The 24,263-nt window shown below is 40.4% G+C and overlaps 1 protein-coding gene across 1 annotated transcript in view; it reads right to left on the minus strand.

Moving 5' to 3' along the window:
- The window catches only part of Cplane1 (ciliogenesis and planar polarity effector 1), a 135,699-nt gene that overhangs the window by 32,690 nt on the left and 78,746 nt on the right, over positions 1–24,263 (minus strand). Inside the window, exons 36-47 of the mRNA XM_029567798.1 lie at positions 24,233–24,263; positions 22,842–22,893; positions 20,949–21,053; positions 19,599–19,685; positions 16,674–16,780; positions 16,186–16,381; positions 15,378–15,527; positions 10,634–10,911; positions 4,663–4,750; positions 3,115–3,279; positions 2,101–2,131; positions 570–704 (exon numbers count right to left, since the gene is read on the minus strand). Of these exons, the coding sequence (XP_029423658.1) occupies positions 570–704; positions 2,101–2,131; positions 3,115–3,279; positions 4,663–4,750; positions 10,634–10,911; positions 15,378–15,527; positions 16,186–16,381; positions 16,674–16,780; positions 19,599–19,685; positions 20,949–21,053; positions 22,842–22,893; positions 24,233–24,263 (1,425 nt within the window). The remainder of the gene's footprint in view (positions 1–569; positions 705–2,100; positions 2,132–3,114; positions 3,280–4,662; positions 4,751–10,633; positions 10,912–15,377; positions 15,528–16,185; positions 16,382–16,673; positions 16,781–19,598; positions 19,686–20,948; positions 21,054–22,841; positions 22,894–24,232) is intronic.

Here is a 24,263-nt window from a genome sequence, read left to right on the forward strand (position 1 = left end):
AATAAGTAAATTTAAAAAATAAATAAATACGTAATTTTAAAACAAAGACAGATTCTAAGTAAATCACCTAATCTTATACCTCAAGGAAACAGAAAGTGAAGAAACTAAGTACAAAGTCAGCAGAAGAAAGCAAATAAGGATCAGAGCAGACAGAAAAATGAACAAGACTGATTTTTTTTTTGGAGGGGGGAGTCTTTTTGAGACAGGGGCTCCCTGTAGCCACAGCTGGTCTGGAACTCAGTATGTAGTCCAGGCTAGCCTTGATCTCACAGAGATTCATCTACCTCTGCCTCCCAAGTGCTGGGATTAAAGGTGTGCACCACCACAACTGGCCAATTTTAGACATTCCTGAACCAGATATATTTTAAATGGATTAAAAATTCCTTAGGGGCTAGTATATAATTCAGTGGTGCAATGCAGCCTTAGTATGAATAAGATCCAGAGATCCTGTCTCAAAACCAAACAAACAAACAAGAAAGACATAGGGTCCGAACACCAGCATACACACACATACACACACACACACACACACACACACACGTGCACACATGCATACTTTCAATGATTACCTCCTGGATATATTCCTAGCTTGCTGTTCTGTTAAGCCAAGCTCTTCACTGGAAACTCCACTTTGAGTTATAAGGTCATCAATAATGTCAGCAACATCAGTCAATCCAGTAACTTGGAGGTGATCTCCTGAAACACTTCAAATACAAATGGAATTTGAGAAATGGAAGTTAGTATCTGACTTAATCACATTATGCAAAAAAGAATTATGGAACACTGTCAAGAGCATAAATGAGAAACACACACCTAGTCTTCCTTCTATTTTACGCTTCTGGTATCTCTAGTAGAAAAGCCTAATTATCAATAACTGATGACTTCATAGATGCAAAAGAAAAAACAAAAAACAACTCAAGCCTAAGCCCAGGTGGAAAAAAATTTAATTGTTCATTTGAAATAATTTCAGATTTTTATTTTTTAAATTTTATTTTTATTTTTATGTGTATGCGTGTATTGCCTGCATGTAGGTAAGTGCACCTGTGTTGTGCAATGCCTGCAGAGGACAGAAGAAGCTGTCAGATCCCCTGGAACTGGAGTTATGGACTGCTGTTAGCTGCCATGTGGGTGCTGAGATTCGAACCCGGATCTTCTGCAAAAACAGTGTTCTTAACTGCTGAGCCATCTCTCCAGCCCCCTAAATATTTTATTATTTTTTTATTTTATGTGTATGCATGTATTGCCTGCATGTAAGTAGGTGCACTCGTGTTGTGCAACGCCTGTGGAGGACAGAAGAAGCTGTTGGATCCCCTGGAACTGGAGTTACAGACATTTGTTAGCTGCTATGTGGGTGCTGAGATTTGAACCTGGGTCTTCTACAAGAATAGCCAGTGTTCTTAACTGCTGAGACACCTCTCCAGCCCCACTTTTAGATTTTTAAAAAGTAGCAAAATTCCAACACATCCTTCACCCAGCTTCCTAAAATGTTATTATCTAACATAATCTTCATCTTACGTCAAAACCGGGAAATTAATACATATCATTAACTAATCTATAAACTTTGTTCCTCTAGTGCCCCTTTTCCATTCAGAGCCCACTGGGACCATACATGACAATTAGCTGTCCTAACAGCTTAGTCTCTCTCAAGTCTAAGACAATTTCTTTTTGTATTTTTCATGTCTTCGATACTTTTGAGAAATCCTATGGTTATTTTATAAAATGTTCCTCATTATATTTTCATTTTGCCCATGGTCAAAATCAAACCATGTGTTCTGGCAAGACAATCACAATAGTGATGCTATCTATGCTCTGTCTAGAGCGTCATACAGGGGCACACAGTATTGGTATGCCTTATTACAAGGTACTATAGGTCTTGACTGCTGAAGTTTAATGCATATTTAGTAAAAGAATGCAGGAAATGCAGTCTACTATATTCTAATTGCCTGTGTCAAAACAGCAAGAGATCTAACATAACACTTCCCAGTTTCCTAAAACACCCATTCTCAATGGAAATTGATTGTATTCCTTTATAAAAGTTCACATTCACAGGAGAAGCAGTTTCCCAAACACATATTAACATACAAATTTAAAATTATTTACCTTTCAAATAATTCATTGCTGTTATTCATACCTTAAAAAGAAACAGCATCGTTAATAAAAATTTTGGATATTTTCGTGTGTGCTTATGTGTGTGTACCTGTTAGTGGGGTGTGGGTTTGTGAGTATGTGAGAGGCGCTTGCCAGAGGTTGGTGGCAAGTGTCGTCCTCTAGCACTCTCCACCTTATTTTTTTAATTTTTAAAATTTATTTTATGTGTATGAATCTTCTGTGTGCATGTATATAAGCTCACCCGTGTCGTATGATACCCATGGAGGTGAGAAGAGGGTGTTGGATCCCCTGGAACTGAAGTTAATGGACAGTTGTTAGCTGCCATGTGGGTGCTGGGATTCAAACCTGGTCTTCTGCAAGAGCAGCCAGTACCGTTAACTACTGAGTTATTTCTCCACCCCCTTCCACCTTATTTTTTGAGACAAAGTCTCTCATTGAAGCTGTAGTGCACCAATTTGATTAGACTAGCTGGCCAGCAAGACCCAGAGATCTTCACATCTCTGTCTCCCAGGAGTACAACTTTCTTTGTGGGTGCCAGGTATCTGAACTCAGGTCCCCATGCTTATACAGTAAGCACTGTACCAACAGAGTCTTCTTCCTAGTCCCACAGTTTTCTCCTTGTATCCCCAGCTTGCCTGGAACTCACTATGTAGACCAGGTTGGCCTTGAACTCACAGAGATCTGCCTTCTTCTGCCTCCTGAATGCTGGGATTAAAGCTGTGCACCACCATGCCTGGCTAGCAGTTTGAATTTTTATGAAAATCAGATACTATACTGAGTCCAGTTACTTAGATTTAACTAAAATGTCATAGAGATATGTAATGCATAGCTGAAGTATATTATATGAAGCTCTTTCTGTGAGTGGCCCAAGTTTTAATTTTCCTTCCTTCAAGTAAATATAAAATTACTTCACAAATCCTTCATGAGTGTACCCCAACAGGTACAGTTCAGAAGCATTCTAATGCCAAACAAAGGGTATGTACGTTAAAAAGAGAAGAACAATACCAAGGGAAGCAGTATTCCCGTCACTGGAAACGCAAGCGATGGACTCTGCAGCAGGGTATACATAGGTTTTCTGGCTGGAATGGTTTTCAGTTACTGAAAATTCTGTTTCTGAAGTTTCTTTTTTATCATTTTGATCTTCCATATCCACACGAGTCTGGAAACACACTGCAGAGCATATATTACAATTAAAAGAAAAAGTGTAACGATTGTTAACACTTCCACATGAAACACAGACAGGTTAGAAGTTGCAGCATGTTATCCTGATAGCTTTCCACAGGTCAATGAACTAATTTAATGTAAAATTAAAAAAGGAATTAAATTTGAGAAAAGACAGAAACCATAACAAAAGAACACAACAGAAACAGGGAGACTTGAAAAAATGTTCTAGTTTTTAAAAATATAGTACCAAAATTAAAATAATAGTGAATAGGTGAGACAACAAAGATAGAAAATAGGCTTAGTAAACTAGAAGAAAAATGTGAGGAGATCACAATGAGAGAAAAAGGAACAAATTATTAAATGTTTTCTTTTTAAAAGGAGATGGCTCAGGGGTTAAGAGCATGGCTGCTCTTAAGGAAGACATGGGCACCCCATGGTGGCTAACAACTGTTTATAACTCCAGTTCCCAGGGATCTAATACCCTTTCCTGGGCACAAGGTGCTCATGTGGTACACTCACATGCAGGCAAACTCATATACATACAATAAAAGTAAACAACTACAGGTACTGAAGAATGTAAAACATAGCTCTATAATTTCATTCTTTCAAAAAAGAAATGAAGTCAATACCCTCAAATTCTAGCTAGCTCAACTGATGACCACAAACGGTCCCTTTGCAAAGCACCACCATCCTCTCTCGGTGTGCAGCCTGAGGCTTGGGACCCACAGAACTACAAGCCAAAAGAGATTATTGGCCTCTGGCAGGGATGGTGGTGGCCAATTAATGTCCTCTGGTGGGAACAAGCACATTACTACAGAAATAATCCTGGAAGGAGGGATAGTCCTCAGTGATAAAGCATGCACTTTTCATGTATAAAGCCCCAGGGTTCAATCCCCAACATCCTTGTCCTAGGGAAAAAATTATAATTCTTATTGTGGTGGTTTGAATGAATGTCCCCCAGAGGCTCCAAATATTTGGACATTTGGTCCCCAGTTCACCATGGTTTGGGGAGGGTCATGGAACCTTTAGGAGGTATGGTCTTGTTATAGGAAGTATGTCACTGGAGGTGGGCTTTGAGAGTATACAGTTATGCCCACTTCCAGGCTGGCTGGCTGCTTCCTGTGTCTGCAGAAAGATGTAGTTGTTGCCATGCCTCCCCGGCCATTATGAACTCTCTCTCTGGAACTATAAGCCAAAAAGTATTCTTTCTGTAAGTGGCCTTGGTTATGGTGTTTTATCACAGCAGCAGAAAAGTAACTAATACAATCATTTAATAATTGGGGACTGAGTTGGGGGAGGGGACAATGGCTTCAGCTCACATATAAGAAGTATTTCTAATTCTTTTCTGAAGCCACACTTTAATACCATGCCCTGGCACTGAACACAAACCTTCTTCAGAGATGGGAACAGCTTCTGAAGCCAGTGTTTTCTCAGTTTCACGGCCAGAAGACAGTTCAGCATGATCCAGCTGTCTAGTCTGTAGAAGAAAACGAATACAACAAAACAACTATTGCAAAGTTTAGACTATGGCAATGTCAAAATATCAACGAGTTTATGTAAGTTTTAAGCATTTTAAGTTAAAACAAGAAAATTGAAAGAAGTGGGATAAAATCTAGTAGGAGCAGAACAGCAGGAATTGTGAAAAGGAAGTTTTTACTTATTTGTAGCTAAATTGACTTAAACTTTCCTGAGGCTTAGAAAAATAGTCTCATATAATTCTGTAATGGGGGAAGAAACTTCACCATCACCTGACAAAGACTTCTACTTCCAGATGAGGAAATGAGGCCCAGAGAGACTGAGTGACTGTCACAGTAACACAACATGGGTTTCAACTCAAGTCCTCGTCAGACTTGTCTGTGGTGTCCTGGTAGCCCCCTACCTCAACTAAGTCTTCAGGCTGCTTTGTTAAAATTGGCAAATCAAAGTGTTGGTATTTATGTGTACACTATAAAACAGTGAAAGTGCGTTAAACGAATATATCAAGCCTATTGCTTGAATTGATACTATTGTTCAAAGCGGTAATCTTGCAAGATTAAATACTCATGGACCTTAAGCAAATGTTTTTAGAATTCCTTCTTTATACTAAAGTACCAGTAACTGTTCTATCAGCACACCTTTACGATATAAATGTGATTTTATTACTGCTAGAATACAAATACAGGAGAATAATGGCAACTGTTAAACACACACATACCACATGCCTCCCATGTGTAGCAAGATACAGTCCTCACAGGCCAGTCTTTAAAAGCTTGGGTGGAAGAAAGCTCTATCAGAGTGTTTGTAAACTTTCCCCACATGCCAGTCCACTTCTGCCTCCCTTGGAAATTCAGGAAAGCCAGTATGTGTATCTGAAAAGATGTCCTGCGTAGTCTTGACTTGCACACTTGCCTGAGAGTCTGAATGAGTCCACCTAGACTTGTGGAAACACCCTGTAGTGGTTTGAATGAGAATGTTCCCCATAGGCTCCAAGTATTCAGACATTTTGTCCCCAGTTGGTGGTACTGTTCTGGGAGGTCTTAGAAGGTATGGCCATGCCGGAGGAAGCACATCACTGGGGGGCAGGGTTAGAGAGTGCTTAAGCCTTGCTGGATCTCTAGTTGCCCTTTGTTTCCTGTACCTGCTTGAAGATGTGAGTGCTTAGCTTCTGCTCCTCCTCCAGCCACCTCTGCCACCATGCCACCCCAATATGATGGACTCTTGCCTGTTTTGAACTATAAGCTAAATAAACTCTTTTATAAATTCCCTTGGTCACAGTGTTTCTAACACAGCAACAGAAAAGTAACTAATACCCACTCCCTTGGGCCTGCTTCCTCTGGAATCTCCCTACCTCAATCTGCATGCTCCTGTACAGTCATCATCTTTGTTCTGTGATGTGCCCTTGGACTCTCTCCTTTGCTCTTCTTTTCTCAATCTATGTGTTCTTTCTACCATGAACTGAGCTTCTCCTTGACAATTCCACCATCTGTCCCTCCAGACTGGGCCTCATTCCTCAGCTCTAGAAGACTCCATTAGGCTGCATACTAATCTCAGTACCTCAAGTTTAACATGTCCTTAACAGAAAAATCAGTGTCTCTTGTACTTGGTGCAGGAACACATACTTCCTCCCTAGCCTTCTTCACCTAGGCTGGACTCTGAGCACCACTGGGAGTCTCAGCATCTTCTTCCCATGGCCTGTCAGTCTCTATGTCCTGCTATAACCCTTTATTCCTACTCTAATGTTCATATACATTCTTTTTTTGTCTTTGGTCTTCCGTGAATTCTGAACACTTGTCAGTGGACCACAACAGAGCTAGTAGCTTAAGAATCAGTTATGCAGTTTGTTAATAATACCTATCCCTGGACTCAACTTCAGACCTATTAAAATCAGAATATCATGGGAAAGAAGCCCAGGTGTTTATACTCCTAAATAGTTTCCAAGATGACTGTAATGAGCAACCAGGTTTGAAATCACTGGGACCCAAAGGACCTTTTCTGTAACTCATCTTTCTACAATCTGCCCTCCATACTCCTGCCAGCATGTCTGATCATATAATTTCAGCACTTAAAATTCTCTGAGATTCCCTATTTCCAGCTTAAATGGTAAAAAATCTCAATTGCTTGACACAGCCAACAATGCTTTCCTTCCTTATCTGCTCCCTTCAATGGGTGCTGCCCATCAATTTCTACCTCCAAGTGACATTAATACAGTTCCCTATCTCATGCCACCCAACATCATATGCTCTTGCTCATGATGTCTGTTAGTCCTCCTTTATCTAATTTATGTCCATCCATCCATTACCAGATCAAGAGTCTTTTCTGATGCCACGGCTTCATCTATCCTGTCCAGTCACAAGAGTAGGCATACTCATATACCTCACGATACCCAAGCACACATGTATCCACTGCTGTGTGCATCTATCATTTAGTAAAGTCTAGGTCCTTTGAGAGTAGGCATATACACAAAGGATAATAAATGTTCACTGAAGGAATGAATCTTTCATAGACAGGATCAACACAAGATTCACGAATAAGTAAAGTATGTGGCTTTAAATGTGCTTTTACTACTAATGCAGGAGGCAATTTCAAGAGATTTTTTTAAGAGCTCCAAGGACTACTTGATAGGCAAGATTCATTCGGACAAGCTACTTCCATAATGACACCACCAGCTGACACACCAATTCCGCTAAGTTTCACAAGGCCCCACCACCCCTAGTTGAAGAGCTACAGGTAATTAATGGCTGCTGAGAGAAGGAGAATCAGTCTTTTCCAGGGTCAAAGGACAAGCCCCCTCATAGGTTATGAAATCCCAAGCAGTCATCCAGAAACACATGTACATAAGGGTAACGTTACATGTTTTCGTTTTGTTTTTTTGAGACAGGGTTTCCCTGTAGCCCCAGCTGGCCTAGAACTCACTATTTAGACCACACTGGCCTTGATCTCACAGAAACCTGCCTGTCTCTACCTCTAGAGAGCAGGGATTAAAGGTATACTCGAACCTGGGTCCTCTACAAGAGCAGTCAGTGCTCTTAACTGCTGAGCCATCTCTCCAGCCCTCTAGCCCCACCCCCGCATTAAATTTTATGTGGGTGTGTGTATGTGTATTGTGTGTGTGTAACAATACTATTTATAGAAGAGGGGACATGGGAAGAGCTGTGTGTGTGTGTGTGTGTGTGTGTGTGTGTGTGTGTGTGTAAAACAATAATATAAAAGAAGAGGTCATCAACTTGAGAGGTGGGGAGAGGACATGAGAGGAGTTGGAGAAGGGGAGGAGTTGGAAATAATATAAATACAGTACTCATGTATGAAATTCTCAAAAAAATAAAGTTTAAATTAAAATAAAAGACTATTACAAGTGCTGATGAAGATGTGGCGAACAGGCGATCCTTGTATACTACTGGTGGGTTGTAATAAGATCAACTATTATAGAAAACAGTACGGAGATCTCCCAAAAAATTAAGAATAGAACTATCATAAAATACAGCTATCCCATATCCAAAGGAATAAAATCACTATGTCCAAGAAACATCTGTATTCCTATGTTCACTGCAGCACGAGTCACAATAGTCTAGAAATGAAAATACCTTTTAGCAAAGAGGTGGCCCAGAAGATCTGCCCTGCTGAGGACATCAGATCCTGTGAACCTCTTCAGCCCCATCCCACCCTCAAGTCTCTGAATACAACGGGTTGACTCCAACATAAAACAGACAGGGGTTAGAGAGATGGCTTAGCAGTTTAAAGCACCTGGGTTTGGTTCCCAGCACCCACATGGTGGCTAACAACTAAAGCATTTGACACCCTCTTCAGGCATTGTGCAACATGGGTGCAATTACATACATGGAGGTAAAATACTAAGACACATTAAAAAACAAACAAAGCAAATAGAAAAAAAGAAATGAAAACAGCCATAGTATCCAGGAGTGGATAACGGATAAAGAAAATATGGTACTTATTCATAATAGAGTATTATTCAGACATAAAAAAAGAATAAGCTTCTGTTACTTGCAACAACATAAATAAAACTAGAAATCAGTATGCTGTTTTAAAAAACTGATTCCAGAATTTCATACAATGCATGTTGATAATATTCAGACCCCTCCTTCTCCATCCATTCCCCACTTGGAGATCAGTATGTTAAGTGAAATAAGTGATCACAGAGAAGAACCTCATAAACTGGAGAGAACTGTGAACTGGGGGGTGGGGAGAGGATGACTGATGCAGTCATGAGAGGGAAGACAGTTTTATGCTACTGCACAGCAGGTACAGGGTACAATAATGTCCTTACATTTAGAAAAGCTGGAAGAAAGGATTTTCTAAGTTTTCACCATAAGGAATTATAAATGTTTGAGGAGATAAATATGTTTAACCAGAGTTCAAAATTACGTATGTATATTACGTATGCACTAAAATATTACAAGGTACCCCACTAATATGTACAATGTTTTTATGTACCAGATAGAAATAAATTTAAAAACAAATACTATAAACCCAATAATTTTTTTTAATGCTATGGTGGTTTGAATGAGAATGTACCCTAGGCTCCTAGTATTTGGCTACTTGGTTCCCAGTTTGTGGTGCTGTTTAAGGAAGGTCATGGAACCTTTAGGAGGTGTGCCATGCTGGAGAAGCAGGTCACTGGTGGTGGGCTTTGAGAGTTTTAAAGCCTTGCTGGATTTCTAGTTTCTCTCTGCAACATATGCCTGCCTGAAGATGTGATCATTTAGCTTTGTGCTCTGGCCACCTTCTGCTGCCATGCCTCCCCTGTCATTATGGACTTCTACACCTTTGTAACCATAGCCAAATAAACTCTTCCTTTTATCAGTTCCCTTGGTCATGGTAATTTTATCACAACAGAAAGGTAACTAATACAGAAGTTGGCACCAGGAGTGGGCTGTTGGCTGAGAAGAACCTGACCACATGGGTTTTTGGAGGAATGTGGAAGACTCTGGAAGTCTAGACTAGAAAACTGGTTGAATGTTGTAAGCAGAGCTGAATAGGAAGAGCACTAGATGATCTTGCAGAAGACATGGACTCATTTCCCAGTACTCATATGGTAGCTAACAACCATCCATAACTTCAGTTCCAGAGGATCCAATGCCTTCTTCTGACCTCTGTGGGCACTGCATGACACAGGTGCACTTATATACATGCAGGCAATACACTCATACACATAAAATAAAAATAAATACAATGGTTTTTCAAACTACACTCTGGTCTTGCAACTCACACATTTCTTTCCCTGGCAGGAAGAATGAACTCACTGCTTAAAAGCTTAGGGCTGTAGTTCTCAGCGGAAGGGGATCTGAGTGTCCCAGGGACATTTGGCAATGTCAGGAGACCCATCTCATTGTTATTACTGGCAGAAAGTGAGTAAAAATGAGGGATGCTGCCAAATCTTCTTAATGCAAGGGACGGCAGAGGTCACCTGCAGCTGAGGGTGGAGCTCACTGGGGAGCACCTGCCTACTGTTCAAAGGTTTTTGTTTGTTGTTTGTTTTTTTCCTGTTATTTGTTTTTTTGGAGATAGAGTCTCACTGTGTATCACTATATAGCCCAGAACTCACTAAGTAGATCAGGCAAATCTTGAACTCAAGAGATTCAACTGCCTCTGCCTCCTGAGTTCTTGGATAAAAGCATGCGCAACCATGCTCAGCAAAGACCTGGTTTTGATCCCAGAACACAGAAAAACAAAAACTTACTAAAATTTCTAGCCTGTCAATAATGCTGAGACTCAAATACTCTAGCTGAAAACAAACAAATTTCCCATTATTTTAAGAACTCAGATGTCCAAAATTATATCACTCTACTTACTTAAGGACTCAATTTCAGCTACCACCACAGGCTTCCCTTTCCCCCCCAAAACCCATGAGAATAACGACAGACACCTTTTTCCAATGCAGATTTAGCATTTCAGGTGCAGGGAAGTCCTGCTCTATGTTTTCCGCAATTTTCTGCACCGCTAAAAGCTGCTCATCGAGCTTCTGAAGCTTGGCAGTAAGACGCTCTAGATGGCGAGCCCCAGGGCTTGGTGTAGGGTGAGCAGTTGGGTGTGGTGAGGGGCAGGCATCAGGGACATCCTGCAGCAGGGTCCACAACAGAGATTCTTCCACAGAGTTGGATTTTGTGCTCTGTTCTTTGAACTGGAACTTTGTTTCCGGCAAATCTAAACATTAGTAAAAGAAAAATCAACATTAACTATACACTTAAGAAAGAGGTAACGGGGCTGGAGAGATGGCTCAATGGTTAAGAACACTGGCTGTTCTTGCAGAACACCTGGGTTCGAATCCCAGCACCCACATGGCAGCTAACAACTGTCTGTAACTCCAGTTTCAGGGGATCTGACAGCTTTTTCTGTCCTCCACGTGCATTGCACGACATGGGTGCACTTACCTATATGCAGGCAATACATGCATACACATAAAATTAAAATAAATATTTTTAAAAAGAGGTAAATACTGACAATCTCATTTTATTTTTTTAAATTGTTTTATTTTATGTGTATAAGTGTTATGTCTGCATGTAAGTGCACCTGTGTCATGCAGTGCCCCAGAGGACAGAAGAAAGTGTTGGATTCTCTGGAACTGGGGTTATGGATGGTTCTTAGCCACCATGTGGGTACTGGGATTCAAACCTGGGTCCTCTGCATGAGCAGTCAGTGCTCTTAACTGCTGAGTCATCGCTCTAGCCCGATAACCTCATTTTAAGCCAATATAATATTACTTTCCAATCAGTTTTATCCGTTAATATACTTACAAATTCCAAAAAGCAACTTTAATACTTATATGACTTTTTGAAAACCAACAGCATTACAGTAAAACCTAAATTCAGTGTTGGCTGCTGCTGTCTCCACATGGAATGTGAGGCAAGCAGTCAACCTCCCAAGACCACCTCGCTGCTTCTTCTCCTGTCAGCTGGCTCTTCCCTGGTCCTCAGCTCAGGGAACAGCTACTGTTCATGTGTCCCAAGCCAGAGGCCTGCCAGTAACCTAGGGTGCTCCCCTTCAGACTCCAAAGTAACACCAAGCACTGGTGACTTTCCCTCCTCCACATCTCCATTCTTAGACTGGGCGGGGTATGGTGGTGCGTGCCTGTAATCCTAGCAACTTGGGAGGCTGAGGCAGGAAGAAGCCTGTAACTTGAAGACTAGCCTGAAACTATACTACCTAATGGGAGTTTTAAGGATATAGACTCGAATAATGTCCCATTTCTTTCCTGTGTAGTCCACCTTCCACACAGTCCTAGAAGGATCTATCAGAAACACAAATTTAGGGGCTCAGCGGTTAAGAACAATGGCTGTTCTTCCAGAAGACCTGGGTTCAAACCCCAGCACCCAAATGGCAGCTAACAACTATCCATAACTCCAGTTCCAGGGGATCCAACAGCCTCTTCTGTCCTCCATGGGTGGGTATTGTACAACACAGGTGCACTTACACGCAGACTTAACACTCATATACATAAAAATAATAAAAAAAAGAAACACAAATTTGGCATTTTCTTTTTTCTCTAAAACCCTTCCACGTGTCTCCAATGCCTTCACCTTAGCAGTCTAAATGCCTCAACCTGGTGGACAATGGCAGATTCCCCTCCACCTCCAAAGCTTCAGTTCTTGCTACTGCTTTGAACAAATACCATGTTTGCCTCCAAGAATACTGAACTTCCCAAACTCAGCGGGCTCCACAGAACCATCATTGCACAAGCAACCCTTTCAGTCGGAGTGTACTTTTTTCCTCCCATCCAACTTTCCTTTAAACAATCCACATTGGTGTTGCTCCTGAAAATGGCCACGGTCGTCTTTTGAGTAGAGTAGATGCTACACTGTGCATGAATCTCATCATACAGCCCTCAGCATACTGATCTGTATCCTAAAATGACTTACTTATCTGTTTTCCTTTCCTCCACAGGTACTGCCCAGAGGCTGACACCCTGGGATTACTCTATTTTAGCCTTACCATCTGGGACCCTAAATGTTTACGGAATAAATCAGTAAAAAACAGATTATTTGGGGGCTGGAGAGATGGCTCAGCAGTTAAGAGCACTGAATGATCTTCCAGAGGACCCGGGCTCAGCTTCCAGCACCCAGCTACCCTTAACTCCATTACCAGAGGATACAATGCCCTCTTCTGGCCTCTGTGGGCACCAGGCACGCACATGGTCCACTTACACACATGCAGGCAAACACTCATACACATAAAATAAATAAAATCTTTTTAAAAAGTTTATTTTGTCTGTTGTACCTAGCTCATAGAAGTTTTATGAGATCAGATTATTCAATAAAATGCTCTGAAAAATGATAATTACTAAACAAATACAAATAGAACTTGTTTATATTCTGTGGTTGCTGTCTAAAGTGAACCTTCCCAGGAGAAGACAATGGTAACTGAATGTTGATCCTGCCCTACCTGTTTTAGCTTGACTTTCACAGTTCTTTATTATCCATCTTTCCAGTAGCCTGAACTATCTCCTCTACTCTTGGGAAAGATTGGTGCACAAAGACTTCAAGTAGAAAATACAGCAAAAAGATGGACATGGGGACTAGAGAGATGGCTCAGCAGTTAAGAGGGCTGGTGGCTCTTCCAGACGACCCAGGTTCAGTTCCCAGCACCTACACAGTAGCTAACAACCATCCCTAACTCTAGTTCCAGGGGGTCCAATGCCCTCTCTGGCCTCTGAGGGCATTGTACACACACATGCACTTACATACATGCAAAACACTCATATACATAACCAGCAAAACTCAACTTGCTATTGCTGATGCAGTCTCTTTGGGAGACATTTTCTAAAATAAGAAGTTACTGTCATTCAAAATAGTGTCAGGTCTCACCAACACAGGAATTTATTGTTCTAATTTCCTTGGCACCCTGCACCCCCCTCTCATTTTTTTCCTCATGCAAATACCACTCAAATGTGAGTCTTTACATTATACAAATATCATGTTGGAGTTAAATTCTAAACTAGAAAAATTTTCCTTTCAAATTTGCATTTTTAGGGTTGGGGGGATGTAGGGTCAGATGGTAGAGTGTACATCTAGCAGACATGAAGCCCTGGATTTAATCCCTAGCACCACATAAACTGGGCATAGTTGTGTATGCCTGTAATCCCAGCACTTATATGGTAGAAGCAGAGGGATTAGAAGTTCAAGGTGAGCTTTGGTTACACAGTGAGTTTGAGGCCAATTTGGGCTACATCATATCCTGGTTGTTGTTTAATTAAGAAAGTTCTTTTTAATAAGAGTAGAAGGGCCCATATATCTCTATCTATACTGTATCTATGTATCTTTGTAAATGGGCAGTCCCCTGAAGGAAAGAGTCTTTAAATGGTTGATTGTGGACTGGACCCAATTAATAAAAGAAATTTACCTATAGCTTAGTCATTTCAAGTGCTAGCCTAAGATACTCAGATATCCCAGGGAGAAGGATCTGCTTCTGTTTGTCAGGAGATTGGTATGAAAATGAAGGGAGATTAACAGGGTACTCAAGCAGCCACAAACATTTGGCCATATGTTAGGAGAAACATATGAGAATGTGACTGTATCTCAAGAGACAGTTGGGATTGAAACCTAGGTCTACTGTATTGAATCTAAAAGCCAAGTTCTTTTCCCAGTCTGAAAGACAGCTAGCTTCATACAACCTCCCAACACTGTCCATGTGCCCTAGCCACTCCATGATAGCAGAGAGAGGGCAAAGGCTCTCAAATCTATAAAGTTGCTGATACAGCTCTAGTTAACAAGTTCAACATGTCCTAATGTAAAGGTCTCTCCACCCATCCTTTCCTTGCTCCTTGTCTTTCCTGAGTCAAAACCTACTGTCAATACCCATACACAGGTACAGCCGAACTCTGTAACTACCATAAGGTGGGCCTATGACTTCCAGCAGCTCTGGAACCCAGCAGAGACATTGGATGTGTTTCAGGAAGTCTCCCTGTGTACTGGATTAATCTAATTATTCATAAATGTAATAACTTTAGACAGTAAGAGAAACATTCTTCTAAATTTTACAATTGTGTTTACCATAATATAACCCAATTTATCACTATAAAACCGAGTATTTTACTAGTTAAGTACCACAGGCTACCATGCCTGTGTATTTTCTATGTGCTATTACACAATTTCCATGTGTGTGTGTGTGTGTGTGTGTGTGTGTGTGTGTGTGTGTGTGTGCACATATTTTATTAGTGTATGATGTATGTATATGGGCGGAGGTGCCACCAAACATGTGGCAATCAGAGAACAACTTCTGAGAGCTAATTCTCTCCTTCCACTTCGGAATTCCAGGACTGAACTCAAGTTGTCGGGCTTGTACAAGCAAGAACTTTACCAGCTAACTATATGGTCAACCCCAAATCCCATTCTTTTAAAGATGAGAATTCTTTTTTAACATCAAAATATTAATGTACTCCAACAAGATGCTTACTTTGGGCCTCATACCTGAGAAAAGACAAGCGCACAAGTAGATCTGAAGCCTCTTTGCAAAGGACTGTGGGCCCAGCCTTGGAACCATGGCTGCACCTCCTTTATTCCTTTTCACTTATTAAAGGACAAGTCTCTTTCAAGTGTCTTGCAATTCCCAAGTATCAATGTTTGTTTCTAACAACAGGAATCCAGGGAGGGAGGGTCCCCATCCCGGCTATTCACCTCTGCCCTGCTGTCTGTCTGGCGGTATCACAGCGTGGATCCCAGGCTCCTTCACTTCTGTAACTCCTGCTCTCCAGCTTTTCCCATCCAGACAGGACTGAGTTACTTTTGCAGGTTCAGAAACTAAACTCAGAGAAGGACTGGAAGATTCTACCAAGAATATAAAAGACACACAAATACTGATTGTAAACATCTAAGCAAGGCAATTCAAAAGTCAACAGAACATTTTATTTATTTATTTATTTTTATTTTATGTGTACGAGTGTATTGTTTACATGTAATCAAGTAGCCTGTGTCATTCAGATCCCCTGGAACTGGAGTTACAGATGGTTGTTAGCTGCCATGTGGGTGCTGTACAGCCAGTACGCTTAACCCTAACCACTGAGCAATCTTTCCAGTCCCAAACAGAACATTTCTAAATGTGAACACAAGTATCCCAAAGGGCAGCATTTGCAGGGGGCCCAAGGAGATTTTGGGTAGGAATAACAATATTAAATAACTTTAAAAAATATTTTATTTATTATTTTTATTTTATGTGTATGAGTATATTGTCTGCAAGTATGAAAGTGCATCCATGTCGTGTAATGCCTGTGGAGGTCAGAAAAGAGCATCAGATCCCCTGAAACCGGAGATACAGACAGCTGTCAGCCTCCATGTGGGTGCTGGGAATCGAATCCAGGTCCTCTACAAGAGCACTCTGTAAGAGCAGCCAGTGCTCTTAACCACTGAGCCATCTCTCCAGACCCAACAATATTAAGTAACTTTTAATGTACCTGATTTATTTTTAAAAGTCAGAAAAATGTATTACCTCGACTCTCAAAATTGTGTGGGGGAGCAGCATTAACAACTGAAGCTGCCATATAATGCAACTCTGCAGACGAAGGGACTTCAGGATGACCGCTCTGCTGCTTGGTAACACTGGCATGTGACGGCTCTTCACCGACAGGTAATTCCAGAAGATCACCAGCTTCAATGTCAACCACATCTATGTAAGTGTGTCCAGTCTGAGTTAAACACATAACAATCACTCATTTTTACTTTAGAGGACCACAAAAAGAATTATTAGTAACAAGCAAGACTGTGTACATGCCTAGCTTGGAGAAAGCAGAAGGACATATTATTGCTTTTTGTTCATAGTACTACATAGCACAATACTTAATTATTGGTTGTTACTACAAAGCTATGAAGATTTTTATTCTCATCTCATTCATACAAGAGCTTAATGTCTGCATGACCATAATAAGGTTTGGCACAAAACTGATTACTAAAACACAGTATACAAACTAAGGTTATTACCGTATGAGGTAGGGATCGTGATGAAAGCTCCTTTATTTCAGTGGGAAGTTTGACATTTAGATACACATCTGGAATCAAGAGCTGAGGAACATTCAAAGGTTCATGTTCTGGAAATTAAAATAAAAATCAGAAATGTAAAATAAATCTATTTCTTAAAAATATACATAGAAGCTTTGGGCTGGAGAGATGGCTCAGTGGTTAAGAACACTGACTATTCTTGCAGAAGACCCAGGTTCAAATCCCAACACCTACGTGGCAGCTAACTAGTGTCCATAACTCTTCTGTCCTCTGCAGGCATTGCACAACATGGGTACACTTACCTACATGCAGGCAATACACCATACACATAAAATAAAAATAATAAAAATACTTTTTTTTTGTTTTTGTTTTGTCTTTTTGAAGCAGGGTCTCCCTGTAGCCCCAGCTGTCCTGGAACTCACTATGTAGACCAGGCTGGCCTTGAACTCACAGAGATCTGCCTGCCTCTGCCTCCCAAGTGCTGGAACTACAGGTGTGTGCCACCACGCCCAGCTATAAAAATACTTAAAAAAAAAAGTCTAAATAGTGCCCTGGGCATGATGGTGCATGCCTTTAATCCCAGCACTTGGGAGGCAGAGGCTGGTGGATCTCTGTGAGTTCGAGGCCAGCCTCATCTACATAGTGAGCTCGAGGCCAGCCTGGTCTACATAGTGAGTTCGAGGCCACCTAGAGTTACAGGGAGACCCTGTCTCAAAAAGACCAAAAACAAAACAAAATAAAACAAAAAACCTAAATAGAAGCCTTATGGGTATAAATAAAGGAAACTTAATTAAATTCTCTTCTAATGGTAATGTGCTCTTGGGAAATTCATACTCAAAGACAAAATACTTTTTTTAAATTTATTTTTATGATTTTTAAAATCTATTTATTTTTATGTTATGTGTATGAGTGTTTTGCCTGCATGTATGCAATGCATCTGTGCATGCAATGCACATGGCAGTCAGAAGAGGGTACTGGATCCTCTGAAGCTGGAGTTATGGATGTTGTTAGTTGCTATGTGGGTGCTGAAAATCATACCTGGGTCCTTCCTCTGCAAGAGCACCCAGTGCTCTTAACCACTGAGCCATCTCTCCAGCCCCATAATACTACTTTTCTTATATGAATGACTCATATGAACAATAGTGTCTAAATTACATAATAAAATGTTATAATTTTCTATTTCTATTTCAGATCTATTAAATCACATTTATATATATCTATATATATAGATATATATATAGTCCATATATATCTATATATGTGGTCTATATATGTGGTCTATATATATAGATATATATGGTCCATATATATATATATGTGTGTATATATATTGGTGTATTTGAGGTAGTGTCTCACTGTAGTCCCAGCTGGCCTGGAACTCACTATGTAGACTGGGCTGGCCTTGAACTCAGAGAGATCCAATTGCCTCTGCCTCCCAAGTCCTGGGATTACAGGTGTGCACCACCATGCTCAGCCTAAATCATGATCATTTAATAGAATTTCAAAAATGCCAGAACTTAGGAAATAAACATATGAGTTACATTTTTTAAAGCTTTCAACAGTTCGTTGTTATTTACTTTTATTAGTAGCTTCACTGAGCTATAGTTCATAATCTTTAAAAATGGATTCTAAGGGGCTGTAGATATGGCTCAGTAGTTAAGAATACTTGCTGCTCTTGCAGAGGCCCAGGGTTCAATGCTTAGCACCTATTTACAGGTCTAGGAGATCTGAAGCCCTCTTCTGGCCTCTATGAGTACTGCATGCACATAGTGCACTTGCATACATACTGTAGGTAAAAAACTCATACACATAAATAAATGTTTAAAAAATGAATTTTAGGGGGTTGGAGAGATGGCTCAGCAGTTAAGAGCAGTGGTTACTCTTACAGAGGACCTGGTTTCAATTCCCAGAACCCACATGGAGGCTAAAAACTGTAATTCCAGTTTCAGAGGATCTAACACCCTCTTCTGATCTTCCCAGTCACTGCATTACATGGGTGCACCTACCTACATGCAGGCACTCATACACATAAAATAAAAATAAATTACTTTCAATGGATTTTAGTATATTCATGGAGCTTACTGCTAACTTTTACCACTTAAATTTTTTGGTCTTTTTGAGTCAGGGTCTCCCTGAAGCCCCAGCTGGCCTGGAACTTACTATGTAGACCAGGATGACCTTGAACTCACAGAGATCCTCCTGCCTCTGTCTCCCAAGTGCTGAGATTAAAGGCATGTGCCACCATGCCCAGCTAACTTAAAATATTTTAAAGTCTAAACTTCACAAAAGTTATGTGTTCCTTATTCAAAAGTAAAATAAAAAACCTGCTGCTACAGAGGTCAGCAGTTAAAATTTTTTTTTTAGATTTATTTTTATTTTATGTGTTTGAGTACTATGCCTGCATGTGTTTAAGTGCACCTGTGTCATGCAGTGCCTACAGAGGACAGAAGAAAATGTCAGATCCCCTGAAACTGGAGTTACAGTTGCTAGCCACCAGGTGGGTGCTGGGATTCAAACCCAGGTCTTCTGCAAGAACAGCCAGTGCTCTTAACTGCTGAGACATCTTTCTAGTCCCTCAGCAGACAGTTTGACTCTGTGCTTTTAACCTAGATTTCAAGTCTTAATTTCTTCCATTTATTTTGAATTAAAGTATTACTTTATTATGTAAAATTCAATTCATATCATATTGACTACTGAAACCATACTAACAAGGCCTGAATTTAAATAATAAGTTAGCAAGAAACTAGAAAAACTAAACTAAAAACACTGAAGCTGTCGTCCTATTTCAATTAAGTCACTTGCCTGGATGAACTGTTTTTTTAAATTGGGATGGTGACTTTAGCTTTGGCATTACATATATATAACTTTAATAAGTAAAACTTATCTCAGAAGAAAAAGAAATCATACCTGCAATGGAAGAAATGACTTGCTCATTTTTACCACTTTCAGAAACTTCTTGTGAAGGACCTTCCTTATCTTGTAATAAATACAGAGCTATGAGGCAAAAGTAAAAGAAAAAAAAAAGAAAAAGAATTTCATCAATATGGGGACAATTATCTTCAAAAATGAAGATAATTAGATACTATCTATAAAAGGTGATGGGAAAGTACATTGACAGCTTACTTTTACTTTTAAACAATTAATATAACAAGATTTTTATTATGTATTTCTTGGGATTTCACCCCTAAGTCTTAGTGGCCACTCTGTCAACATTAAAAGACCATCCAGTAGCACAGCAAAGTACCTCCAAAGCTTTCTCAAAGACATGCCCAGATAAGAACATTTAAAGCCTGTTTCTCAAATGCATACTCATGATTTATATCAAAACATCATAGACAGCGCCATTCTCATTCAGAAAGAAACAAAAATTAAAATAATGTCCCTCTGACCAGATTAGTTCTAATCACAGAACTGAGGGGAACTGACCCTGGGTCAACTGCAAGAGCAGTCAGTGCTCTTACCACTGAACCATCTCTCTAGACCCCATATGTGAACTTTTTAAAACAAGATTTTATTTTTTTTTAAAGTATATGTATATGTGTGTGGGTGGAGGGTAGGTATGTGCACATGTGTGCTGGTGCTCTGAGGCCAGAGTAGGGCACTGGATCCTCTGGTGCTGGACTTATAGGCAGTTGGTAGCCACCCAACATGGGTGCTGGGAAACAAACTAGGTCCTCTGTAAGAGCAGTATGTGCTCTCCAGCCCCAACCTAGAAACTTTTTTTTTTTGTCTTTTTGAGACAGGGTCTCCCTGTAGCCCCAGCTGTCCTGGAACTCACTATGTAGACCAGGCTGGCCTCGAACTCACAAAGATCTGCCTGCCTCTGCCTCCCAAGTGCTGGGATTACAGGGCTGGAGAGATGGCTCAATGATTAAGAGGACTGACTTCTCTTGCAGAGGACCCGGGTTCAATTCCCAACACCGACATGATGGCTAACAACTGTCCATAACTCCAGTTTCAGGGAAATCAACATTCTCTTCTGACCTCCATGGGCATTGTACAACATGGGTGCACTTATATACATGCAGGCAATACACTCATAGACATAAAATAAAAATAATAAAAAAAAATTTTTTTTTGGTCTTTTTGAGACAGGGTCTCCCTGTAGCCCCAGATGTCCTGGAACTCACTGTGTAGACCAGGCTGGCCTTGAACTCACAAAGATCAACCTGCGTCTGCCTCCCAAGTGCTGGTATTAAAGGTGTGCGCCACCATGCCTGGCAATAATAAAATATTTTTTTAAAAAGACAGATTTACCTGGGTCTGTGTTTGTACTTGCATCCTGACTTTCTGTGGCTTTCTTTTGTACAGAGGCCATGAAATGCAGTCCAGCTGAAGTATTAACATCATCTTCTAACATTTCTTAAATATAACAAAACATTTAAAGTAAACATTGAGAAGGCATGTTTCTGGAAACCAGTACATGATCTCCAAGTGGATGTTGGGATGCAATCAGAGTGCATTTTATGCATGAGGTGCTGTGTAAACTTCATCTTCAAGACACAGTGAAATCAAACCCAAAATTGTAGAGGACTCCGTGTTTGGCCTAGAAACCTAGATCCCAATCAGACAAGGCTTCTGCAGCAGTTTAAGTAAGCAAGAAGATAAGCAAAAGTATTACAAAGGAAATTACTGACTGGGTAAGAGGGGAAGGAAAAGGCAGAATTCAAAATAACCTGCTTTGGGTGAAGTTGATATTAACACTAATGGAGAGAGAACAGGTAGGAGAGATAGCAAGTTCAAAGTTCACAAGCTACAGGTAATTTTTCTCTAAGCAGAGAAGCTCAGCAGGAGGCAAAATCAAAGTCTGAGGTGTAATATGGCAGTTTGGATTTAGATTCAGATTGTCCTGGGAGGCGACCCAGGTAGACGAGGTAAGATAAAAATAACAATTACAGTACAGGATGGCAGAATTTGGACTTTGTTCTTAGTTCCTGGCAGAGTTTTTTAATAGCATCAAAAGTTCATAAATGGGAGTGAGTTTTGTTAGAGACCCTGTTGATCATATCTGAGTTTATGCTAATAAGGTGACTGCTGGCAGATTCCTAAACAGCTTTCAGCCTGGGTGCTGGTCACCAAAGGAACCAGTTAGGTGACTGGAGGGTTAGTACCTACCCTACCTCCACCTGCCGGGAAAGGAGGGAGCTAGAGATTGAGTGCAATGATGGTGGCAGTGATTTGGTAAAGTATGCCTAAGTACCAAAACCTTAATAAAAATTCTGAAACAAACAGCTCAGGGGTTGGTGGATATGCTAGGAAAGTAAGCTACCTAGAGAGGGTAAAAGACTCTGCTGACCACCTCCCCTCTGTCATAAACATCTCTTCCATTTGACTGGTTCCCGACTTGTAGCCTTCATGAAAACAGTGTAATCTGAAGTGCTGGCCCACGTTCTGTGAGCTGCTTTACTGAATTACTGAACCTGGGGAGCAGGAGAGGGACAGTCAAAGGAACCATTTAATTTGCAGGCAGTCAGGCAGCAATGAAGATAGTCTGGGGACCTGTGTGTAACTTTTCCTAAAGTGAAGTGCTCTTAAGGGGCCAAGGCTCTTCTCACTTGTGGGATCTGTGCTAAATCCAATTATTATAGTTAAGTGTCATAAGTATAGTGAATTACAGACACAGACATTCAGCTGATGTCAGAGAATTGTAGAATTGCTGTGCTACACACTCACTTAAAATGACATTGTACAAATGGCACTGCTCTAAAATCGACTCCTATATTTTTATGTATGTATACTTTCTGTGAGGAATTCAATGGTGAGCATATTCCCCCATAATTTCCCTATTTGGACCTCTTTTATCTTACTTGAGATTCTAATTAACTGATAACAGGTGTGAGAAAACTCTGTCCAGAGCCAGGCAGTGAATATTTAGGTACTGAGAGGTCTACGGGTCTCTGCTGCAACTCCTCTACCTTGCAATAGTTTGGAAGCAGTGAAAGGTTATGTTTCAATACAGCTTCATTTATAAAAGGCAGCACACTCTAATCTGGTCTTCAAGTCAAACACTGCTTTATTGGATAAAGCATCAAAATGCATGTATCCTTCATTTGTCACATGGAGTATGAATATAATTTAGTCTCGCCTTTCAATTACATCTATTTCTGAAAAGGTGACTTTACTTAGTACGTTAATCATGCATATACATACCAAAAGGAATATCAAATTTATCCAAAGGCTGAGAATCATGATGCTCTTGTTCCTAAATGGGTTACAGAATGATCAATCTATGTTTAACTCAAAGACATTTACATTTGGACAAAAAATATATCCAGTAGTTCTTAAGATTGAATGCTTAGGTATAGGTTCAATTTCTATTATTTTAGGTATATTCACTTATTCTATAATTATTCTGTCAAAATAACTGTAGAGAGTTCATGAAATTCATAAGTTACATAATAAAGAAGAATATTACCAAATTAACACACTCCATTACTATGTCCAAGTCTCCACTGCAGAGCAGACTTCATTTTCAAACAGGATCCCATCCTACTAAAGCCTTTCATGGACCCAGAAGCCATTTTCACTAAGTGCATGGCTCTAGACATGCTCTTGGGAACTTACTGAAAAGGCATGGCTTTAAAACAATCCACATAAGCCAGGTGTGGTGGCACACACTTTTAATCCCAGAACTTGGGAGGTAGAAAACTCTGTGAGTTCGAGGCCAGCCAGGGCTACAGGGAGATCCTGTCTCAAAAAGACCAAAAAAGAAAAAAAAACCCAAAAACCACATAAATGAAATTATGTACCTGTTTACTTAATCTGTTTTTATCTAAATTTATAATGAATGCTTTGTTGTTGTTTGCTTTTGTTTTTCTGAGACAGGGTTTCTTTGCAGTCCCAGCTAGCCCAGAACTTACTATGTAGAAAAGGCAGGCCTCACTCTCAGAGAGATACAACTGCCTCTGCCTCCCAAGTGCTGGGATTAAAGGCATGCACCACCATGCCCAGCATTAAAATGAATATTTTTAAAGACCCGTTTATTGGACTGGAGAGATGGCTCAAGGGTTAAGAGTACTTGCTCTTCTTGGAGAAGACAGAGTTTGATTCCCAACACTCACACTGGGTGGGCCGTAAATCCAGCTCCAGGGGACCTGATGCCTCTTCTGGCCTCCTCAGGCACCCTCATATACAGACACAGATGTACACATAAATAAAGAAAACAATAAATCTTAAAAAAATAAACAAAAGACCTGCCTTATTTATAATAAAGTTTACATAACAATCTGTTTGGGTAATCCTGGAGTTATCTCAAAGATGCCCAAATCAGATACCATGCTCATTAAGATAGAAAAGGGCCAAGACTGATTCCACATACAACATCATCAGGCAGATGCTCTAAGCTGCAAGTTTCAATTACCATCCAGCTGCTTTCATATTCACAACTCTGCATGTCTGTGGATAGAGGGCTCTTGTGCACTATGATGGCCAGACTCTCCAAATCACAGCCTGAAACTTCTAGCAACCGGACCACACAAGCCACAAAGAAATTCCCAACTGTCAGTGCACGTTAGGGAAGAATCCACAGAAGCTGCTTATACCTTGGGTTCCAGGACAACTTCTGACACATTA

The sequence above is a fragment of the Nannospalax galili genome, unplaced genomic scaffold, assembly GCF_000622305.1.
Source record: "Nannospalax galili isolate Female #2095 unplaced genomic scaffold, S.galili_v1.0 scaffold139, whole genome shotgun sequence".
Classification (NCBI taxonomy): domain Eukaryota; kingdom Metazoa; phylum Chordata; class Mammalia; order Rodentia; family Spalacidae; genus Nannospalax; species Nannospalax galili.